The following is a 24,525-nucleotide window of genomic DNA, read 5'->3' on the forward strand; positions in this document are numbered from 1 at the left end:
ATTACAAAAATGCTCACGGACCATTGGGATGTCTTGGAGAGGCCCCTTTGGGTAGCCAAAGCTATGGCAACTCTACCCGATGAATGCTTTCTTGGAATTCCTCTAACCCTAATACCACCAGATCCTCCCACAAATTAAAACTATCCTTCCCCTCGCTAAAAGGCATTTCACACACTGGAAAGCTAGGGACCTCCCTTCTCTTTAAAATCACTGAGCTTTGGAACAACCTTACCTCCCCTCTTTGGAACTTGAGCTCTCTCCCAGTTTTCCGCAAACATCTGAAAACCTGGCTTTTCTCAAATATGTAAGTCTCCCTCCAACTTAGGAATCAAGGATACTCTTATATCTTGGCATCCCAAGTCCCCAAATTTTCTTCACACTTTTATCTTTAACCCTCTATTGTAGTTCCTATTTCTTCTAATGTAAACCGCGCCGAGCTCTACGAATGTGGAGATGATGCGGTATACAAACCTAAGGATTAGATTAGATTTTAACCAGCTCTTTGTTCCACTGAAAGTAGATTCCCTGGTGGTGCAGATTATTAAGTGTACCTCCCTTCCCAGTGAAGGCAGCCTGGTATTAAAAGATACCCAGGACCACAGGCTGGATTTTGTTCATAAGAAGCTCTTCGAGGTCACGGCCTCAGATTTAAAAGTAGCGTCTTTTGTCGCCTGGGTTTACTACTTCAAATTGTGCTGTAACTCGGAGGCAATTTCTGGGTGTGACCACCAGTTTCTCATGTCTGGAGTGGATTATGTAGCTGATGCTCTTTATGATCTTTTCAGAGTCATGGGCAAAATCTCTGCTTATTCCAGTTCTGCCTGCAGAATGCTATGGATCAGAGAGTGGTGGTGGTGGGGGAATTCTTCTTCCAAAGTGACCGTGAGTAAATTCCCATTTAAGAGACATTTACTCTTTGGGAAAGGTCTGGATGATCTTATGGCCAAGTGTGCAGGATCGCAAGCGAACGTTTTTACCAGACAGACCTCGAGCCCCTGCGGTTGGGTCGCAATAATTTCGGACCATCAAATGATTTTGCCAGTTCTGAGGCTTTTCGGGTAAGAGATCTTTTCAAGGCTCCAAAGATTTGGAGGGGCCAGGTGCTCCAATTTTCAGGATCCCACTCCACCACAACTACCAAGAAGCAGTTATGACACCAAGCCATAAGCCGAGTCTCCATGCATTGGCGGGAGGTTATCAGCCTTTTGGGAAGAATTGGCAGATATCACTACATACCACTGGGTGCTAGACAATATATAGGAGGAGCACAATATATGGTGATTTAGTGTAGGATGGGTTGGGGAGGGCAATGGGAACTCCACTAACTTGGAACATGAGGAAATTACTGGCCAAACTTTATGGTAGGGATCCTGCAAATAATGGGATGGTTGGACAGGCTGGAATGAGCTTGGACGGCAACTCCAGCAGTTGGAACCTAGAACAATACCAGGTGAATTTTATGGTCTATGGCCCAGAAATATCAAAGAAAAAAGGCAAGTTAATTTAATCATGAATTTATAATGTGCTTAACTAATGGACAGACTGCTTGGATCGTGCAGGTCTTTATCTGCCATCATTTACTATGTTACAAGCTTGAGTTCTTTCGTCCCCTCCCGGACCTTTTTCTGGACTCACTGGCTGGGAAGCCATAGAAAGCAGTCAAAGTCTGACCAACAGTGCAGTGGCTGCTGGATCTGGAAGCCATAAAGCCTGTACCAGAGGAAGATTTGGGCTCCAGCCAATACTCTATATACTTCATGATGCCCAAAAAAGACTCAGAAGACTGGATGCCGATTCTAAATCTCAAAGTGGTAAATGCGGCCCTCAAGATACCCCATTGCTGGATGTGGTCAGTGATTGTTTTAGTGGTGCTAGAGGAATTTCTCACCTCACTGGATCTGATGGAGGCCTATGCACATTCCCATTTTTCCAGAGTAAAGGAAGTTTTTATGCTACCCTTTGGGCTGGCTACAGTGCCATGGACCTTCACCAAGGTGATAGTTGTAGTTGAAGCACATCTGCGCAGAGTAAGTATACAAGTACAGTACATCCATATATGGATGATTGGCTGATAAAAGCCAGTCCGAATCAGAAGGTATGCTAGCTGTTCAGTGATTCAGATGCTGCAGAAGCTGGGCTGGGTGGTCAACTTTCTGAAAAGCCACCTGGAGCTGATAAAGATCTTGGAATATTTGGGAGTGTGGTTCAACACAAGGGAGAACAAGGTGTTCCTCCCGGAAGCCCACAGAGAGAAGCTTCAATGTCAGATATGGGAGTTTTGGATCGAGACAGCTCCAACGGCCTAGCATTATTTGCAGGTGCTGTGATCAATTGTTGCGACCATGGGCATGGTCCCCTGGGCAAAGGCACACTTGCGTCTGCTCAAAAATGCACTCCTCTCCCACTGGTACCTGCAGCAGATACCTTGGACAGTGGAAACACATCGCAGTCTAGCCTGATAGTTGGAGCTTCAGTACCTCAACATAGGAGTTCCCCTTCACATCGCTGCATGGGTCACCCTGATGACAGATTCTAGTCTATACGGCTGGGGTGCATACTGCGAAAGGCGACAGGTACAGGGACACTGGTCCCCTTCTCACAGGAAGTAGTCAATCAACCGTTTGTAACTTCAAGCTATCCGCCTGGTGCTTTAGGCATTCAGGAGCATGCTGCAAAGCGGTTTGAGTTTTCTCAGACAACACAACAGCGGTAGCCTATGTCAACCACCAGGACGGCACCAAGAATGCTTGGAAGCACAGATGCTGTTTCAATGGGTGAAGGCCCAGCACTTGGTAGCACATGTGGCAGCCATGGACAATGTGCAAGTGGATTTTCTCAGTTGGAAGACCCTGGATCCTGGGGCATGGTCACTGTCACAGGAAACGTTCATCTGCATCGTGAGTTGGGGGTGGCACCCAACATTCAATCTGATGGCATCAGTGGCCAACAAGGTGGATCAGTTCCTTGTCTGAAGATACGAGCCAGGAAGTGAAGATCTGGAAGCACTGGTGTAACATTGACCAACAGCAGGACTTCTTTACGTCTTCCCTCCATGATAGGCAGACTACAGCACAGGATTATGACACACCAAGAGCTGATGATTCTTGTAGCACTAGATTAGCCAAGACGACTATGGTATGCAGACCTAGTCTTCCCTTTCATCAGCGATTGCTCACACAAGGTCCAATTGGTCTTACGTCATGGCTCTTGCACGCACAGCGCTAATACGTTATGGCTATTTGGACGGAGATGTAGGAAGAAAATGACTCTAGGTGCACATGCAAAAGCCTGGAAGTGCTTCCACTTTTGGTGCACTCAGAGGAGGACCTGAGCTCAACACTAATATTGATGGTGCTTGCTGCCTTGCAGGAAGGTATAAAAAGCCTAGCGGTTGGCACCCCGAACGTTTGGATTGCGGGGATCTCATGTTTTGGGCCTAAGGTTAATGAGAGCACCATAGCCGTACATCCAGATCTGGGCAGGTTTTTGAAGGGCGCGTTATGTCTCTGTCCTTAGGTGCATCAGCCTTTTCCGGCATGGAGTCTTAATCTGGTCCTATGAACCTCTAGAGCAGAGGTGCCAAATTTGGCCTGTGAGAAAATACCGTTCTTTCCCTTCCTCCATCTCATTGTCCACCATCTCTCTCCCGCGTTCCCAGTCTCACCTTTAAAGCAGCCTGCAGAGGATTGCTGGTCGGCTATAACGATCTTAGCAGGCTGCCGTAGCCTCCACAGCATGTTCCTGTACGTCAGAGAAGGGGTGGGAACATGGCAGAGGAAACATGCTGCAGAGGCTGACGGTAGCCTGCTAGGATTGCTATAGCTGACCGGCATTCCTCTGGAGGCTGCTTTGAAGGTGAGATCAGGAAGCCGGAAGATGCTAGAAAGAAGGGGGCAAAACATGCAGGCCATCGGGGGGCAGGCCCTGATGTAGAATTACATGGAGGGAGGGAGGGAAGGAGGGGTCCAAAGACACGTGCATATGCTGGACTGAGGATGGGGGAGGGGAAGAAATAATGGGTCTAAAACAGAGGAGAGATGGTGGACAATGGGATGGAGGGAGTGAAGGAATAGAAAGGAAAAGAAGCTGGACACAAGGGATGGTGTGGGGGTGATAGCGATATTGGATAGGAGGGTAGTTGAGAAGAGAAAGGGAGAGCTGGTGGACACTGGGGAAGGAGGGAGAGATGCTCAATGAAAGGGTAGTTGAGAAAAAGAGAGATGGTGGGTTCCATCGCTGCAGCTGTGGGGATGGAGCCGAAATAAAAGAAAGATGTCAGACCTCCGGGGGAGGGAAGAGAAACGGAAGGGGAGGACAGAGATGGAAGATAGATGGTTAGCATGGAGAAAGAAGGAAATGACAAATGGGCAGGAGGCCCTGGCATGCGAGTTATCAGAAGACAACCAGAGCCTGGGACCATGATTTGAATAATGACTAAACAATAAAAAGTAGAAAAAATAATTTGTGATTACAATATGTCAGATTTGAAATGTGTATCCTGCCAGAGCTGGTGTTCGACAGCAAGCATGAACTAGGACCTAAAAGAGAGAGGAAAAGTCTATTTATTTTGTTTACATCACACAGCCGGCATGGGGTTGGAGAGGTTGTAACCCTATACTTCTAAGACTAAGAGGTCCTTTTATTAAGGTGTGCATTTAGCGTGTGCTAATCTTTAGCACATGCTAAATCGGTTAGCGTACCTTAATTAAAGGCCCCCTAAGTAGCTTAATAAAAAAATGTGGCCTGCAACTTAGCTTATGTGTTAAATTTCGGCCCCTTATGTAATTGAATTTGTCACCCTTGCTCTAGAGCAGGGGTAGGGAACTCCGGTCCTCGAGAGCCGTATTTTCAGGATTTCCCCAATGAATATGCATGAGATCTATTTGCATGCACTGCTTTCAATGCATATACATTGGGGAAACCCTGAAAACCCAACTGGAATACGGCTCTCGAGGACTGGAGTTCCCTAGCCCTGCTCTAGAGCAATGTTCTCTGATGGATCTTACAATCCAGTGGTTCCCAAACCTGTCCTGGGGGACCCCCAGCCAGTCAGGTTTTCAAGATATCCCTAATGAATATGCATGAGAGAGATTTGCATATAATGGAAGTGACAGGTATGCAAATCTCTCTCATGCATATTCATTAGGGATATCTTGAAAACCTGACTGGCTGGGGGTCCCCCAGGACAGTTTTGGGAACCACTGTTACAATCAAAAGTGTTTTTGCTGGCAATTACAGCAGCCTGACGAATGTCAGAACTGCAGTCATCATCATGCAGATCCCTTCCTCAGGATTTTGGATTCAGGCATGGTCCTGCATATAGTCATCTTTCTTACTGAAAGTAGTTTCCAGCTTCCATATCAACCAAGAAGTGTGCTTGCCTGCCTTAATTCCCTTGGGATCGAGGAAGAGTGATAAGATGCTGAAACTTTTGGATGGGTGCAGAGTTTAACTGCAGTATCTAGAAATTATGAACAAATTTTACCTATGGGATCATCTTTTTGTATCTGCGGGGGGCTGCCCATAAAGGACGACCAGCCTAAAAAATACCATTTCACGATGGATCTGTATGATCATTTCTTCAGCCTATATCAGAAGTGGAAAGTGTCTTCCTATATCTGTCAAGGCACACTCCACTAGAATGTGGCTTCCTCGTGAGTGGGATCTTCAGTGATAACCCCGTAAGAAATCTAAAGGATGGCCACACGGTCCTCTCTAAATACATTCATGAAGTTTTACAGAATGGACTTAGCAGACAGAAAGGACTCCACATTTGGATAATCTGTCCTGCCCTAAACTCGCGGCACTGCTTTGATACATCACACATGTTAGGAATAAAGTGTCTGTCGCACTAGAAGACAAGATTAGGTTATTATCTTGGTAATCTTCTTTCTAGTCTAATCTTATTCCTGAAGCTCGCCCTTCAGTGGACCATTTCCCTATTGCTTTCCACAGATAGAGGGAGAGTAAGCTGTCATTAGCTCCTGTTGCATGCCCCACAAAGGGTGAAAACCCACTGAGGACTACCAAGTACTGGACTCATTGCTAGAGGAACTCAAGACCTCCACCTCCAACTGAGTTGATCCCAGTGAAGGAGAGAAATCAGCTCCAAAGGATTACTGCTTGGAGTACCCTTAGATTCTTTATAGGAACCTGTACCCATAGCCTTCCTGGGAGCAGCCTACTTGGAGTTGCTGCATTAGGTCACGTGACTGTTCCATCAGCCAAAGATAGAGACCTACTGAGGAGCTGAAAGTAGTACAATCCCCCTAAAAGGAGAGTGAAGACAGATTTGAGCTTTTTTTCTGTCTCCATCTGCTGGTAGGGGGATGTAACTCAGTCATCTGGCATGAATAATAAGGTGTGTTTTCTCAAATTCTTTTCATATCATGTTGTGCAGATGTCTTTATTAAATTGTTCAACAAACACATTTAAGGCTTGATATTCAGCAAGCAGTGATCAGTGTTTTGCTGACTGTTGCCAGCATTATACCTGAAAATTCAATGTCGGGTCCTCTTTGGGCTCCAGCACTGAATTTCTAGGTATGTAGAGCTGGCAAAAACATAGCTGGTTAAGTACAATATTTGGCTATGAACTACACAAATATAGGACTGTGTTTTATGCAGTCCTATTTATGTCTTTATTTTATCCATTTAAGTGCTGAAAATATATTCTTAACTGGCTACGTGCCGACTCTTTCCCAGAACACCCCAAAATAGCTGGTTTCAGGTTGGGCACTATTTGGGTAAGTAGCACTGAAAATACCCAGTTAACACTAGACAGACAATTAACAGCCACGAGTCACTCCTGGTTATTTAAATTGTTTTGAATACTAGGCCCTTAATTTCTATACACATATTATATTGTTACTCAAGTTTTATTGATTTTATTTATTTATATACCACTTATATCCAATTAGTGTTGCACAATTTTCTCATTTCTTCTATTTTTTCCCTGTTTTGTTTTTCTCTTAACTCAAAACTTCCAGGGAATTATCATTTCTAGATTTATGTGTCTTGATATAACTGAAATTCTTCAATTATCTGTTTGGTGAACATGTGTCACATTTACTGCTTACTGAAAAATTGCAGGATGAAAAAAAGGTTTAGAGAAGTAAAAAAACAAAACAAATTACTTGCCTTGGCTTGAGCTGTGTCCCAGATGAATTCACTTGCTAAAGAAAACATTATCGTACCTTTTCTCATATAATGTCTCTGTAGAAAGTTTTTTATGTTGATGTTTCATATCAGAACAAAAATCAGACTGAGCTCTGCTGAAATTAAAGGGGTTCTGGCATAAAAATGTCCCTTTGGAATAGCAAAAATGCTGGTACAATCAAAGTAAGATGTCCACAGATATTAAAAAAGAGAAAAAAGCCTAGGAAAAAATATTTAACTGCATGAAGGAGATACACACAATTCTAATATGTATAAACTACTGAAATTAAGTTGATGCTATTTTTAATAAATTTCTATAGCAGATTGTTTAGCACAAACATGTGTGTTTTCATAGTTAATTTCTCATGTTCATTTCCCAAAACTGCTATAACAGTTCATTTCCACAAAGGCCGGCTGTTAAATTTAAAATTTTTTTTACTTGTACCAAAATATTAATTCTTCAAAAAAGACTTGACATATAGTAATCATTTCTTAATTGCAATGGTCTTACAATTGTTTCATAGCTGTCTTGCTGGGAAGTTCTTGCTCAAGATTCTCTTTAACTTTCTGTACTCCAGAAATGTCAGCATCTCTTAGTGGCCTCTATGTGTTGTCCTAGGGCTAGAGTAATATTGCAGTCAACAAATCTCTGAAGATTCCAGTTGCAAAAAATGAGTATCTGTTGATTATAATCTTGCAGCTACTAAGGATTTAAAAAAAAAAAAAAAAGCTTTAAACATCTACTAACAGCAGGCATTCCTTAATAGCACTGGGCCTTTAAATATTTCTTCCAGACTTGAAAAATACATGTATAAATTATTAAATCCTGTGTGTTGTAACCATCAGCTATTTTCTGCCACAATTCTGGTGGATTTTTTTCTCCTTTCTTAGATAAAATGTGTGTATTTCAACAAGTTCCCCAAACACAAGAGGTCAGAAATCAGTCTGCATTTTCTGAAAGAACTTCTATTAGAGATTCATAATCTGCACACTCTTTCAAACACTGTATTAATTCATGTAGTAACTCTTCCCCATACATGAATCGGTTAATGTCGTGCAAGGAGAAGCCAATTCTGTGGTCAGTGATCCGGCCCTGAGGAAAGTTGTACGTCCTGATCTTCTCAGATCTTCCTTTGCTTCCAATCTGTCAAACATGCAATAAAAATGGTGATTTACAACACTGAAGAATTACAAACTCTTGCAAATTCACAAAATGCCAAATGGCCATCCTTGACTTGAGATAAGGGAAGATTAGGTTCGTACCTCAATAATCTTTTAGTAGAAAGGCATACGAGTCATGAACCAATGGGTTATTCACCTCTAATTGTGAGTTGTGTAGAAGGCATCATGTAATTTTTTTCAGCTCCACCTCCTGTAACTCTGGGCTGTGTTGTAGCTCCTCAGTTTGTATAAGAGGAGGACTAAAAAAAAAAAAAGATGGGCATGGGGAAACTCCCTGCCAAAGCCAATCTGCCCTGCTCTTAACAAATGCAATCCACGAAAGCAATGTCAATAGGAACATAACAGAAAATAAGGTGGAACAGAATTATCCACCAACCTGAGTGCAACCAATACCAACACTGATGTAGTTCTCACAAGCTCTCATTTTTGTTTTAGCAATAGAGTTATCTCATTACTCTTTAGAACTGTTTGACAACAGCAGGATAAACATCTCAAAATGCATACATGTCTGAGACAGTTAAGTAGACTGCACTGAAACTTGAAAGGGTGGGCCCTCAAGACTCCTATGCCTTTCTACTAGAAAGATGATTATCGATACTGTAAAAGGCATAGGAGTCTTGACCAAGTGGGACGTATCAAAGCAGAGACCCCTGAGTCTAAGATAGGGTAGAAGAGGCTGCTGCTAGCACTAAGGACCCAAAAGTAGCATCCAGATGTGCCACTATATCCACCATATAAAACTTTGTTAAATTATGGAGGATGGTACATGTAGCTGCCCTACAAACCTCCTTGGGTGGCACTGTCCAGGACTCCACCCATGAAGAAGCTATACTCTTTGTAGAGTGTGCTATCAAAGAAATCAGTGATTGCTTACCAAACTCTATATACACTGAAGAAACATCCATGCACTTTTATCTTGAAATGGAAGCCAACTTTGTCCTTTTTAACCCATGGCATGGATTGCGGGCAGTTGGACTTTCCGATTTATGTGGAAGGCCAAGAGTAAATCTGAGGAAAGGCTCTCCGCATGACAGCCTGGAGCGCCGAGACCCTTCTCACTGAGGAAATAGCTACTACAAAAGCCATCTTAACAGTAAGATCCATCAGCAACACCTCTTGTAAGGGCTCACAAGACAATGTTAAGAGTCCACGTCAGGAACAGCTGTGACACAGGAGGATGCAGCCACAATGCTCCCTACAAAAATCTGGCTACATTAGGATGGGAAGCCAAAGAAATTATCTCCACTTGAGCCCTAATGCACAAGTGGCCTACCACCTGCACTTTAAGGGAATCAATTGCCAGGCCATCATCAAGCCTATCCTGAAGAAAAGCTAGGGCTATCATTAATCCATGCTTACATATATGTTCTGTTATGTTCTGTCATTTTGTTCTTTATAATAATCTCTACCATTTTTACTGGCACCAACGTCAGACTCACCGGTCAATAATTTTCTGGATCACCTCTGGAACTCTTTTAAAAAATTGGTATCAAATTGGCCACCCTCTAGTCTTCCTGTATTATGCTGGTATTTAAATAAAAATTACAAATGACTAACAGCTCTGCAACTTCATTTTTCAATTCTATCAGCACGCTGGGATGTATACCATCCGGTCCAGGTGATTTGCTACTGTTCAGTTTGTCAAATTGACCCATTACATCATCCAGTGTTACAGAGATTTGTACAAGTTTCTCTGATTCATCAGAATTGAATACAATTTCTGGCACCAGTATCTCCCCCACATCTTCCTCAGTGAAGACCAAGGCAAATAATTCATTTAATCTCTCCACTATGTACATTTTCCCCGAGAGCCCCTTTTATCCCTTGGTTGTTTAGCGGCCTGAGTCTCTTCCCTCCCCTGGTGCATTCCTGAAGGGTGAAGGCCCACCATTTTGGTGTGGTGAGCCTACCAGCTGCAGGAGTATGCATCCCTCCAGCTGAACTTTCACCTTAAAAAGGTACAAGGGTGTGGAGGACTCAGTAGCAGGAGGGAGTGGGCATCCCTTCTACCAGGGGATTTGTCAGGGGGCTTGGAGGTGGCAGCATGAAGGAATGGGCATCTCTTGCCATGGACATTCGCAAGGGGCTTCTGGGGTGGTGACAAGAGGGAGTAGACATCCCTGCTGTCACAGACATTTGCAGGAGGGTTCGGGGCTGGTGGCAGGAGGTAGCGAGCTGCTGACTTTGCGGTTAAAGTTCTTTTTTCCCTGCTGCAGCCATCAGCTGATTGCAACAGGGAGATATCCTTGCTGCAATCAGCTCTGCATCTGTGTCTATTTGAAATGTAGGCTGCCATTTTGTTACTTCTGGGTGAAACCATGTCCACGCCCAGCCTTAGGTGAGCTTAAGTGTCCCGATGCGTCTCTCTGCACCCATGCAGACTCCTACGGTGCATCCCAATTGGCTAGTTAGACAGCAGTAGGATGCTTACCGCTGCCTACAATCGAGATGCTGTTTATAGAATTTGCCCCAAAGTATATATGTCATTCAATTCAGCTAAGTTAATTTCATGTGCTGAAGGTGATACCAAGAACAATGAATTCATGATATCAGAAACCTATTGGTTTGCTCACAGTTCCATTCGCCAGTTGAAATACAAGAGACTATTCGAATACATTAAAAGTTGGCGAAGAACCACTTAAGATTTTGAAGTTGTCAGACACTCTTTGGCTGTCTTTAGTCCCTGCATTGAGTCCTTAATCAATATGTCGAACTGAAGCATCATTTTCAGACCGTCAAAGACGAGCTGCGTGACATCACTGATCTACTGTATCAGATGTTCAGTTTAGCAAAGACTAAACTTTATTTGCTGTTTTTACGTCCCCATATTACAGGAACTGAATAGCATGACAAATTATTCAAGTCGGACAAAACGAGTCCTGTTAAGTTGCTGACTGAACTTTAACTAGGTGTCAAAACATGATTCAACGAATTGTGCAACCAACCACATTTACGTTGTGGGGAGCAACAATGGCTTTTGATCTAGAAAACAGATCTAACCTTCTAACCCTAGCAGCTATTAATTTTTGGCATTGAATTCCGCTTACTGTTGCACGATTCTAAAATTGAGCGCTTTTCGGAAGAGCAAATAAAGGAGCACTGTTGTGATTTTTTGTTGGAATTCCTAAGGGAACTGCATCAAAAATTGCCAGCAAATGTCTTCCTTGGGGCAAAGAAGCCTTAGCCTTAACCTTCAAAATTGTCATTTTGTACAATGGGAATTTTTGAGATCTGTAGTAGTGCTGCCCGATTCAGGAAAAAAAAAATTTGATTCGATTCAGCCTATTGAATTGATTTTTCGATGTGATTTTCCTGCCCAATTGGGTGTTTTTTTCAAACATCCTGGTGGGTTTATTTTATAGCCTTTTCACCCCCTTTGCCTTCTCCTAACTACACTGGCACTGTCGTGTAAATGAAATAAACAAAAAAGACTTTTCCTCTCTCTTAAATCCTAGCTCACGTTTACGGTCTAACACCAGCTCTGGCAGGATACACATTTCAAATCCGACATATTATAATCACAAAACAGAAAATAAAATGATTTTTTTCTACCTTTTGTTGTCTGGTCATTATTCAAATCTTGTTGGTCCCAGGCTCTGGCTGTCTTCTGACAACTTGCTTGCCAGGGCCTCCTTCTTTCTTCTTTCTCCATGGTTACCATCCATCTTCTATCTCTGTCCTCCCTTCCGTTTCCCTTCCCTCCCCCGGAGGTCTGGCATCTTTCCTTTTTTCGTCTCCATCCACAGATCCACCTTTCATCCAGCATCTCTCCTTCCTTCCCCACCATCCCACAGTCCCCACCATCTCTCTTTCTTTTCCCAACTACCCTCCTATCCAGTATCTCTATCCCCCCTCCACAATCATCCCTTGTGTCTAACTTCTCTCCCTTTCTGTTCCTTCCCTCCCTAAATCCCATTGTCCATCTCTCTCCCTCTCCTCTGTTTAGACCCATTATTTCTTCCCCCACAAAGTCCGGCATATGCACGTCTCTTTGAACCCACTTTCCTCCCTCTGTGTACTTCTACACCAGGGCCCCCCTCCCCTGAAGGTCTGTCCCCCCCCTCCCGAATGCCTGCCTGTTCCCCCTGAAGGCCTGCACCCCACCCCTGAAAGCCTGCACCACAATCCCTAAGGCCTGCACCCCCCCCCCCCCGGAAGGCCTGCATGTTCCCCCTGGCCTTCCGCACATTCATTTACCTAATATCAGCAGCCTGCAAAGAAGATCGCCAGTGCTAGCGATCTTAGCAAGCTGCCATAAGTCTTCGGAGCTGTTTCCTCTGCCGCAGTCCCGCCCTTCTTCTGACATTAGAGGCAGGATCGTGGCAGAGGAAACAGCTCCGAAGGCCTATGGCAGCTTGGAAAGATCGCTAGCACCGGCGATCTTCTCTGCAGGCTGCTGATATTAGGTAAATGAATGCGCGGGAGGCCAGGGGGAAAGTCGGACAGCAGCGGGAGGCCAGGGGGGAAGCCAGACACCAGAACTTCCCGACTGACCCACCCCCTCGCCCTCTAAAGCAGGTGTGGCAGCAGCCGGCCAGCAAGGTTATCTAGGTGGTTTACAATCAGGTAATCAAGCATTTTCCCTACCTGTCCCGGTGGTCTCACAATCTATCTAATGTACCTGGGGCAATGGAGGATTGAGCGACTTGCCCAGGGTCACAAGGAGCAGCATGGGATTTGAACCCACAACCTCAGGGTTATGAGGCTATAGCTCTAACCACTACTTAGTGTTTCCTAGTTAGGAGGCAGTAAGTGGTCAAACACTAACTGCACATTAACACACTGCACTTCCTCTGGAGTGGTAGGTAGTGCCTACTCTTCAATAGATGCGATAAGGAAGAGCTCCTTTTCATACACTGGACCCACTGAACAGAACAAGCTGCCTCTGGCTCTTAATCATTAAGCAGACATTCACACTTAAGAAACTGTTAAAGCACCATTTGTTTTGCTTGATGAAAGCAACTTTGAGTTACTTGCTTTCAGAATTGATTTGTTTCTCTTGTGGAAGCTGCTGTGTGCAAGTGTTCGTTTTTAATTGTGTGTGTTTTTTGAAATCTCCCTAGGTTTAAGGCAGAATAGAAATAATAAACTATAAACTTGCTGCATGCTAAGTGCCAAACACTGTCTGTGCCTCCTCTGCACCCAAGCCCCAAATTGTCCCTTAATGTGACTAACAGTAAAAAAATATTGCTTAAGTTAACACGTTTGTGTGTTACTTGTTAATATGTGCTAACCTGTGCATTAATAGCCTAACATGATTTAATAAAAGGGCCCCCATACAACTGAAACTACAATCTTCAGGTTATCCTGCCCAATCCTACCTCTGGATATGCTAAACTAAACTAAAACTTAACCTTATATACCGGATCTTCAACCAAAGGAAGATCGACGTGATTAACAATAAATTTTTTTAAAAAGTAAACTGAAATACAAGAGTTAGCGAATAAAATGTTTTTAGAAATGGCCAGAAGTATGCATCTTTCAAAACATATCTATATTTAGCTGTGGTGAGGAAAAAGCAATATTTTGCATGTGTAAAAATGCTACTCAACTACATAATCACTTTATGAAATTGTCCACAATATTTAATGTAAGAACCTATCAATCCCTTCCACAAATCGATGCTGGAACAAAAGTATGTTCAAAACCCACCTCCTAAATGTTTTCCCCACTTGCTTTGTTTTCTTAAGTACTATCTATTTCTAACAATTCAACTTCCTAACTTATGGATCGTTTTATGTGCTAATTCACAGCAAATTTGAGTTTTAAGAATGGGACCCATTAACAAAATTTTGTTTGACTTGATGATTAGTATTACCCTTTATTTTCTCTATGAGTGTTGAACACATCCAGGAGGGGGGGGAAGGGAGGGGGGTGGTAATATATACTTATTATTATATTTGAATGTAATGAGTGCTGTTTTTTGAAATATTTGTTCATTATCTGTTGCACTTTATGTTGGCTTGAAAAGGAATAAAGAATATAAAGAGAAAAAAAAAAAAAGAATGGAAGGTTCTCCTGGTCATTAATATGACAGCACTAAATTATATGTATAAGGATTCTTACCTGTATCTTTCTAGCATTCTCTCTTCTGCTCGTTTCTTCTTCAAGTTTGATGCTGTACAGTCTGGCATGTAGAATCTTCAGAGCCTTCTCCCTGTTCTTAAGCTGTGATCTCTCTTGTTGACACTCAGATACTACACCTGATTATCATGCCAAAGAACATTACATTGGTTTTAAAATTTATAGCACTAAAGCAGTCCTCCAATACAAGATTGCACATCAGACCCATGCATAAAATACTGTGCCTCTGCCAGGTATTTGTGACCTGAATTGGTCACTGTTGGAAAAAGGACACTGAGTGAGATTGAAAGATTAGGTTCTTACCTTTGCTAATCTTTTTGTGTAAATTCACACACTATTCCTGGACTAGTGGGTTATTTTCCTATGGTCGCCAGACAGCTTTGTAGGGAGTCTCATTATATAGAGTCTTGAGCTCCTCCCCTCTTACCTCAGGACTGCCCCTCAGGAATCCAGTTCATGACAAAAGCACCCAGAAATACCTGTAGAGGACAGGCAAAAGAGAGGGATATGGGGATACTCCCCGACAAATAAGTCAAATCTGCTCATCACATGAAATCAGAACAATCATGAATAGAAACAGGTAAACATTAAAACATTAGGAACCTAAACACCACAAAAAACCCCCAGAGAGACAGCCTGCACTGACAGAAGGGGGTGCCAGGATAAGGGACCCCCAAGACAGAGTGCTAAGCACATGCAAATGGAACTCTTACAAAAGCTGGTCAAAAACTCAGAAAACCAGCTTACTAGTACTTGCAAAGGCATACATTCAGCAAATCAGCAACTCCCAGGCGGATTCCAGGAAAAGAGTTGATTTGCAAGAAAGAAGATTAGTAAAGGTAAGAACCTACTCTTTCGTTCTTGTACAATTCCACTCTATTCCTGGACTAGTGGGACGTAACAGAGCAGCCAAAAACGGAGGAACCAAAAGCAGTATCCTGCTTGGCTGCCACCTCGATCTGGAAAAAAAAAAAAAAAAAGGTGAAAGTATGCAAGGAAGAACAGATAGCAGCTCTGCAAATCTCTTCTAATGAGATTGCCGAGGACTCAGTCCAAGAGGAAGAAATGCCTCCAGTAGAAGGAGCCCACACCAAAATGGGAGGCTTCTTACTGGTCGCTATGTAAGCAGAGGAAATAGCCTATAAAATTAATTTTGAAATGGTGGCCTTGGAAGCCAGCTTGCCCCAGTGGGCAGGACCCACCAGGACAAACAGGTGGACAGAAAGACAAACTCATTTGTGACCTCCAGATACCACAAATGAGCCTGCGCACATCCATGGACCGCAACATCCAGTCCTGCTCCCTCGAACTGGATGGAGGAAAGGAAGGCGAAGCCAGACATCCTAAGTAACATGGAAGGCAAAGCTCACCTTTGAAAGAAAGGAGGGAGCAGTGTGCAGAGCCACTCCGGAATCCGAGATATGCAGAAAGGATCCAGACAGGAAAGAGTCTGAAGTTCAGAAAGCCCAAGGATGGAGGTAAGGGCTATAATGGGTAAAACAACCCATGAAAATGCTGTCAACCAGCAGAAGACAGGCATAAACCACTGAATAGCCAAAGAAAGCTAGTTTGAATAAGGAACTGGAAAACTGCTATTAAGTAGTCTGTAAGGTTCCAGACCCAAAATAGGATAGACGCATGCTATGTCAGTGTAACATCCACAAGAGTAGCCCTAGGTCCTTAAGAAACTAGCAGCTACCTGCCAGTTTCAGGGAAGATGGACTTATGCTACTATAAGGTTTGCCACCCAAAAACCAGACATCAAAGTACTCAGAATAAAGCCACCATCATACAGAGCAGAGGAAGGCAGCAGTCCAAAACAAAGGGAATGGAAATCATGCAACTGAAAAAGGGATACAAACCCCTGACCTTGTGAGCCAGAGACTGGAAACTTACAGCTAATCCACAGTGACCACTCCACCATACCACAAAAGCTCAGTTCTATGAGAGATGTACACCACTGGACCTACAGGACATCTTACACCAGCATGGGATCAGCACTATTGAAGAACAACAACTACACAAAGCAACCTAAAATTTATAGACACTAACCAAATAAATTGAGGCAAATACAGCCACTACAGCTCTACTTGGAATGTTGCTAATGATCAAGCAGCCTGGGCAGACTTCTAAGACACCTGCTGCCTAAGAAGACAGGCCAAAATATATAGAGCTGACAGAGGCCAGAATAGCCAGACTAAAGACAGAAGAAAAGCACTGGAACTGTGTTAGCACTGAGAGAAGGGACTTGAGCAGAGACATTTTATTTTTCCCCCCTTTTAAACATTTTGGAGTGGCAGCATTAAGCATAAGTGGAAAAGGGTAAAGGTAAAGAGTAGTATAGCGCTTTTTCTGTGTGGTTTACACAATCAAAGCAGTTTACATATTTTAGACAGGTACTTATTTTGTTATCTGGGGCAATGAAGTGTTAAAGTGACTTGCTCAGAGAAATAATGAGCTGCAGTGGGAATCAAACTCGTAACCTCAGGGTGCTGAGGCAGCTGCTCTAACCACTAGGCCACTCCAAGACAGACAATATATGCCACATTTGAAAGGTGGCTGACCATTAGAACATAAGAATACAATCTTCTCAGGCAGTTGCCACCAAAATGAAAGAAAAGGATAGAAGGATGGAGCGACAGCCATATTAGCAAGAGCATTTAGCTCTCAAAAAGGGGCTCTGTATGAGGAGGCTACGAGTTGTTGTTTTTTTTTTTTATATATATTTTATTGAGCAAATCAAGAAAAAACACAGAACACAACAAAAGGCAGCCGGGCCAAAAGAGCAATAATACACCACGGCTTTTTTAACTACAGATATGAGCCCTAGACTTTTAGGAGATAGAGAGATACTGTTCTGATAAGCCGCGGCAGGCAACATTCTCAGCACAGGAAATAAAGTAATAAAATTACCTTTGTAACAGCAAAATAACTAGAAACCATATACAGGCAGTCCCTGAGTTACAGATGCCCGACTTAAGTACGACTCATACTTAAGAACGTGGCTGCAGCTTCATTTGATTTCACTGAGCAGCATTTCTAGTGGCATAGACTCCTACACTTCTCCTGTAGCAGATTCAGGAAAAATGCATGGCCACATTAAAAACAGTGATTGTGCATGCTGTACCTTAGAGGGAACACTGGGTAGGGACAGTTGTCCCTTTTATGAGCTGGGAGCAGAGGTAAGCAGCAAGAATCTTAAAATCTGCAAGTTCTGAGTTACATACAAATCCAACTTAAAAACAGCTTTAAAAACATAACTCGTTCTTAACCCGGGGACTGCCTGTACTTGCTTTGAACCATATGTTCTACCAGAAATCCTCCTGAATGCACAAAATGTCAGCCTCGGAACACTTCCCAAAGTCACCACACCAGACAGGAGTGGAGCTGGAAGGTGGAGGGATGAGGGAATCAGTAACCACCAGTGTTGCCCAAGCTGAGGAATGAGGGACCCAGGTATCATCCATTTCCAACAGGATTCTCTAGATAACCAGCTATAACCCCCTGCTCAACTGACACCTAGATAAACCTGGTCAGGAGCTGCAAGCCAAGCACCCGACAGAAGCTGTACAATCCTTCCACTATCTGCTAGGAGACAGATAATAGTGAACATTTCAGGCTGCATGATATCTTTAAGGGTAGAGTACATGAAACTATTTTGTTTCTCTGTCTCCTTAACTCATTGGACTTAACTCGTTAGTCTGGACTGGCCTGGTATAGATGAAAAGGAATAGATACTTAAATACTCAAAAGATATTAATAAACATTTTTTTTCAGAGATGGGGAAACTGTAGAACTAGAGGACATGAATTGTAATTGAAAAGAGGACATGAATTGTAATTGAAAAGAGGTAAATTTAAAGGAAATATTTTTCACAAAAGAGTGGTAGAGGGTCTGGAATGCCCTCCCAATGGAGCTGATGGAGATAAAAACCATGACGGAATTCAATAGGGCATAGGGTAAGAATAGAAGATCCCTATATAGCAAAAGGATAGAATCAAATGTAAAGCATCAATTACTTCACTTTATAAAGCGTGGAGTGGTATAACCTGCAAGGAGTAGAAGATACAAGCCCAAACAAGGACATATTTTTTTAGAATTGTTAAGTCACATTGAACTATTAAAGACTAATGTAGGTTATAAGTGTTAATAAATATAAATGCACGTAAGAGCAGGTACGATTTTACAATAACCACCATACTGCTCTTTATCTACCATCATTTTCAATGTTACTGTATTTAAAAGAAATTGGAGAAAATATATATGTTCCTCATTGCATAATTACATTCTAGAATTAATTGTCCGAGGATGTAGTAAAAAGTTCTTAGCCTAGCTCATATTAAACAAAGGTTCCAACAAGCTCCTAGAGAAAATGTCTAGAAAGTCCAGTATATGTTCAGTGCTGCACTTTGTAGCCTTCCGATTTCATACTTGGCCTAATGTAAATTTTTCATAAAACATAGAAGTACTGAGTGCTGTGTTCAAAAGTATCTCATGATAGCCAGCCATTTTGTTTTACTGGTAAAGCTTTTTTGTTAAATGTAATTTGGTTTATTTTTCAAAAACCCTGCTTATAAAACTAATCACCAAGATTTTCCTATTCTTTGAACTCGGAAGGAAGGAAGGAGGAGAGCCTCCTGTTTAGTTTAATTACAACCTGTATGTTAGATAATTTATAAATGTACAAGCGATATATCAAATAGGGGAATGCGTGGCGCAGTGGTTAAAGCTACAGCCTCAGCACCCTGAGGTTGTGGGTTCAAACCTACGCTGCTCCTTGTGACCCTGGGCAAGTCACTTAATCCCCTCCCCCCCATTGCCCCAGGTACATTAGATAGATTGTGAACCTGCCAGGACAGACAGGGAAAAATGCTCAAGTACCTGATTAAATTCATGCAAACTGTTCTGAGCTTCCCTGGGAGAACGGTATAGAAAACTGAATAAATAAATAAAATATAATAAATACATTACAGTCTAATCATACAAAGAGGATAATTGGGGTAGGGAATTAGAAGATGTGATAAAACAGACATGGGTACTTTACAAGTGGAGTGGCCTAGTGGACCAAACTGCTGCCCCAGCACCGCTCCCTGTGACCCTGGGCAAGTCACTTAACCCTCCACTGCCCCAGTGTGAGCCCGTTGGGATAGATAGGGAAAATACTAGTTTGTGAACTACTCAAAATGGCCGTGTTGACGGGCAGTATATCAAATAAAAAATAAAATTAGAAACTATTGCAATGCGATTGTCCACCCTAGATCAAAATACTACAGAGTGGATCACTGACCATTAACTGAATACTTCCAGAGCAATGTATTAAGTTAGATGTGAATTAGAGAATGACAGGGGGACAAATTTTTTCCTGTCCCTGCAGGAACTCATTTTCCCGTCCTGTCCCCACCCCATTCCCGCAAGCTCCGTCCTCATCTGTACAAGCCTCAAAATCATAAGGGTTCGAGGCTTCTATGGTTAAAGCAGAGCTTGTAGGAATGGGGCAGGGACAGGAAAAGAACTTGCGTGTCATTCTCTAATGTGAATATAAAGAGGAATGGGGGATGACTGCAGCTATATTAGACAAGGAACATACCAAAGTGATTTCTACATATGAGGGAAATCTAGGGGCCTTCTTTGCCAACTCTACAGTAAAATGTGAGCATCCTGAACTGAAAACTGAAGCCTCACTGCTGCCTACTGCATTGTGTACAAACAACAAAGGAAGAATAAAAGCGAGAGGGTAGGGTAGGTGTTACCTGTTGGAATGTGAGTGATCCGCACTGCACTATCTGTGGTATTCACATGCTGGCCTCCAGCTCCACTAGCTTTTTTGGTTTCAATTCGCAAGTCACTGGGGTTAATTTTTAAATTAATCTAGCAAAGATAAAAAAATGAAATGATAGAAAGCAGACTAAAAGTAAAGAAAAATAAGACGGTCAATATCAATAGTAGATTAGCATGTGTCCCACTTTATGGGCACATTTTTATCAGTCAGTGTCTAGCCCAAAATATGAAAAATCCTAGGTAATACAGAAGGCAATTATATAAAATATTTTCTTCTTGTAAACCATGTTTTACATGTGATAAATTACTTCAATTACACAAACACCCCCCTAATTCTATAATCTTACATTTAGGCACTAAAGGCCATTTGTGTGCTAAGATTATAGAATACTAGAACTTATGCATATGAATGTAACATTCATACATGTGACAACTGGCAGCTAAGTGATATTCTACAAGCTTAGCATGCAACCCCCATAAGCACACAAAGGCAAGGGGGGGCGTACATGTGGACAGAACATGGAGGGGGGTCCAACCTATGCAGTCCAGTGCGCTTCTCTCCTTTCCCTCCTCCCCACAGTCCAGCATCTCTTTTTACTGTCCCCTTCTCTTCAGAGAGAAAGCTTCCAGGTCAGCTAGAGGCGAGTCTGCCTTGAAAGAACCGATGCCGGAGAACTGCAGCAGCAATGTGCGAGATAGGGAGAAGGGGAAGACACCTGACTGCGGGGAGGAAAGAAAGGAGAGACACCAGACCATAGGAGGTGGGAAAGGGGACACAAGCGCATGGGGAGAGCGGAAGAGAGGATAAATATGTTGCACTACCAGCCTACCCCTTCCCCTCTAAATTGGAGTTGATACAGGAAGTGAGGGCAGAGATGGCACAAGATGACAAGCAGTGACTTTCCTCTGAATCACCAACTTAGAGAGACGGTAAGAAAAATGTACAAATATGCACATCAGGATGTGAAACTCACTAAGCGATAAATATCTGATAATGGAGAGCATTATAGAACAAGGTGTTTTTAGACAGATGGGAAGATTATGTATCTTACCCTGTTAATCTTTCTAGGAGATAGGAGCATCGGTCTTTAACCACTGGGTTTATGCACTTTCACCGGCAGGATGTATAGAGAGCCTCATTTGCAATTTTTCACTCTAACTCCCTTCTTCCTGGGCTGTCCTATACTCCTCAATTTGTATCAAAGTGGTCAGCCCTGGAGAGGGAGAGGTAAATAGACTCCCCCCCCAAAAAAAAAAAAATACAAGTCTGTTCTGCTTATTACATAACAATAACATTAATAATGAACACTTTATAACCCATCTCGAGGCAAAACATAGGCCACCTACTTGAGTGCAAGCTGCACTAACAGTCAAGGGGTTCTATTGAGTAGCTCCTGTTTTTATTGAGATAGGTGAACTCTTATCTCTGCTCTTGCTAGAAGCCAAGGGAAGAATCAAACTGTCTGGTACTATAAACAAGTCTGAGACAGAAAGGCAGGCTAGGAATCATCTGACAGGGTGGGCATCAAGACTGACGTTCCCATCTACTAGAAAGAAAATTAACAAAATAGGTACATAATCTTCCCTTCTAGTTCAATAGGAACGTCAGACTTGAACCATTGGGACGTATCAAAGCAGTCTCTGAAATCTAAGGTGGGACAGATGACTGCACTGATAGCTCCGAAGCTCAGACAGCACTGACGCTCCAAAAGTGGTCTCCAATCTTGCCGCTACATCCACCCTATAAAATTTTGTAAAAGTATGGAGAGAGGACCAAGTGGCTGCTCTACAAATCTCTTCTGTGGACACTACTTGGGACTTCACCCAGGAGAAAGCTAAACTCCTAGTGGAGTGGGCCTTCAGGGAAGTCAGAGGTATCTTATCGCTCTTGATATAAGCTGATGAAATAACCTTTCAAATCTATCTGGAAATGGTCACTTTCAAATTAAGATGTCCCTGGTTGCTATTGCCCAATAATACAAAGCGATGATCTGACAGCTGAAACTCATTAGTCACTTCTAGGTAATGCAGCAATACTCTACGCATGTCTAGCAGCTTCATGATCCTATCCAACTTCTTGGATCCAGAAGGCATAAACACTGGTAACCGGACTTCCTGGTTGACATGAAAGCTGGATATTACTGTATGCAGTACTATTCCTGTCTCCAAAATGCTGAGGAAAAGTTCTAAGTTCTGATACTCGTCATGCATATTTGATGGCCTGAAAAAAAAGCTGCTTTCACTGTTAACATCCATTATTCTTGTTCCTCAGTTACCATCAGATCGAAAGTTGGATGATCACATCGAAGAACAATGGACTGGAACGCTGCTGAACATAACGTCAATTCTCCTGAGTCTAAGGTCTGCCTGCTGAGATAATCGGCATGAACATTGTCCACTACCGCTACATGTACTGCAAAAATAAGTCTGTAGGTGTAGTTATGCCCAAGGAACAATAAGTTGGCTTCTAGGCTCAGCTGCACACTCTTGGTGCCTTCTTGGTGACTGACATAAGCCACCAATGTTGCATTGTCTGAGAAAACTCATACCGCCTGTCCTTCCAGACTCTTCTCCAGCATCCCATGCTTCTCTCTAGTCCTGAACTTCTCCTGTATAAGCTCATTTTAGGTCTGCAGACACATCTGCTCAAGAGTATTAATGTCCATTATGACAGAAACATGGAGTTTCTCACTGTCCTCTCTAGGAGGCTTACATCTTTATACTCATCTTCACTGTCCTCTTCCTCTGCCTCCTTTCATAAGATCATAAGAATAGCTTTTCTGGGTCAGACCAAAGGACCATCAAGCCCAGTAGTCCATTCTCACGGTGGCCAATCCAGGTCACTAGTACCTGGCCAAAACCCAAAGAGAACCAATATTCCATGCTACCAATCCAGGGCAAGCTGTGGCTTGCCCCATGTCTTTCTCAATAACAGACTGGATTTTTCCTCCAGGAAATTGTCCAAGCCCTTTTTAAAACCAGCTACACTATCTTCTCTTACCACAACCTCTAGCAATGTGTTCCAGAGCTTAACTATTCTCGGAATGAAAAAATATTTCCTCCTATTGGATTTACAAGTATTTCCCCGTAACTTCATCAACCCCGACCAGCCCATCGGCCCCACAGCCTCACCCACAACCAGCCCACCCCAGGTCGGGCCAGGCGGCCATGCCCGGCGTACCTTATTAATCGTTGGCAGCAGGAGGGGTGCCCGGTCCCTCTTGCTCTTTAGGCCTCCCCATGCACATCTTCAGGAGCAGGAGGAAAAGCAAAGTCCTCCTGCTACTCCTAAGGCCGCTACGCCATAGCGGCCTTAGGCCACGCCCAAGCGCATCATCTAATGTGCGGGGAGGGGGGCCTAAGGCCCTGACTGCATCGGGGCATGGCCTAAGGCCGCACTCGGCGAAGGAGGCATGGAGCAGGAGGGACTGAGCACCCCTCCTGCTCCCAACAATATTAAGGTACGGGGAGGAAGGTGGGCCTTTCCTAGTCTTCCTACTGGCCTCAGAGGAGGCCTGGAGCAGGAGGGGCTGAGCACCCCTCCTGCTCCCAACGATTTTGAAAGCGGGTGGGCTGGGCCAGTCAGCAGGCCTGCCTAGGTTAAAGTATAGGGAGGGAGGTTGGCTGGGCATCCCTCCTGCCTTTTGTGGGGCATCACAGGCGGGGGGGGGGGAATCGACTTAGGGTGGGTGGCATGTGTCTGCCCCGACTTTTTTTAAAAAAAATTTTTTTTACTTTAGGCCGGGAGCCCGGCTTAGATTTTTTTTTTTTCTTTTGTTAACGTTAGAAGCCTGTGGTTTTAACCTGCTTAAAAGCCCACAAGTTAAAACCACAGGCTTGCACTGCGGGGAAGGATGGGAGTCGAGGCAGGCAGGCAATCAGGGCAGGCAGGCAGGCATTCGGGAGAGTCAGAGCTGCAGGAGGTTTTTGGACTGTGACTTGTTTTTTGCTTTTTTCAACGGGGTGGCGGGCAGGAGAAGAGTCGGAAAGATGTTTTCGACTGCTCCCCAGCAATCACTTCTTGGGTTGATCAGCCAGCCCAGTCGGTTTTAAATTATTGGTTGATGTATCGTGTCGTTGTCCAATTTTCATGCGTTTCTCCTCATTTGCAGGCACGGATTTGAAGTGGATTGCAGGAGAGGTAAGCGAATCAGGCCCGAGGGAAATTTGCTCATTAAGGGGGTCTCAAATCGATCGGTTTGCTTAGTGAATCTAGCCCCTTAACTCTCTACTTAGCACAGAACTAGAACTGTCCACAGGTGAGAGACTAAAGATAGAAAATTCCTCCAAACTACTGGAAGTTACACTAGACTTGAACTTAACC

At 43.4% G+C, this 24,525-nt stretch overlaps 1 protein-coding gene across 2 annotated transcripts in view; it reads right to left on the minus strand.

Annotated features, from left to right (window-relative positions):
* Positions 1-6,387: 6,387 nt before the first annotated feature.
* MTRF1L (mitochondrial translational release factor 1 like) overlaps positions 6,388-24,525 on the minus strand; it is a 31,246-nt gene continuing 13,108 nt past the window's right edge. For both annotated transcript variants that reach the window (XM_033939776.1, XM_033939777.1), the window contains exons 5-7: positions 20,174-20,291; positions 14,406-14,542; positions 6,388-8,301 (exon numbers count right to left, since the gene is read on the minus strand). In XM_033939776.1, the coding sequence (XP_033795667.1) occupies positions 8,098-8,301; positions 14,406-14,542; positions 20,174-20,291 (459 nt within the window). In that variant the 3' untranslated portion in view covers positions 6,388-8,097. The remainder of the gene's footprint in view (positions 8,302-14,405; positions 14,543-20,173; positions 20,292-24,525) is intronic.

This window comes from Geotrypetes seraphini, chromosome 3 (assembly GCF_902459505.1).
Source record: "Geotrypetes seraphini chromosome 3, aGeoSer1.1, whole genome shotgun sequence".
Taxonomy (NCBI): Eukaryota; Metazoa; Chordata; class Amphibia; order Gymnophiona; family Dermophiidae; genus Geotrypetes; species Geotrypetes seraphini.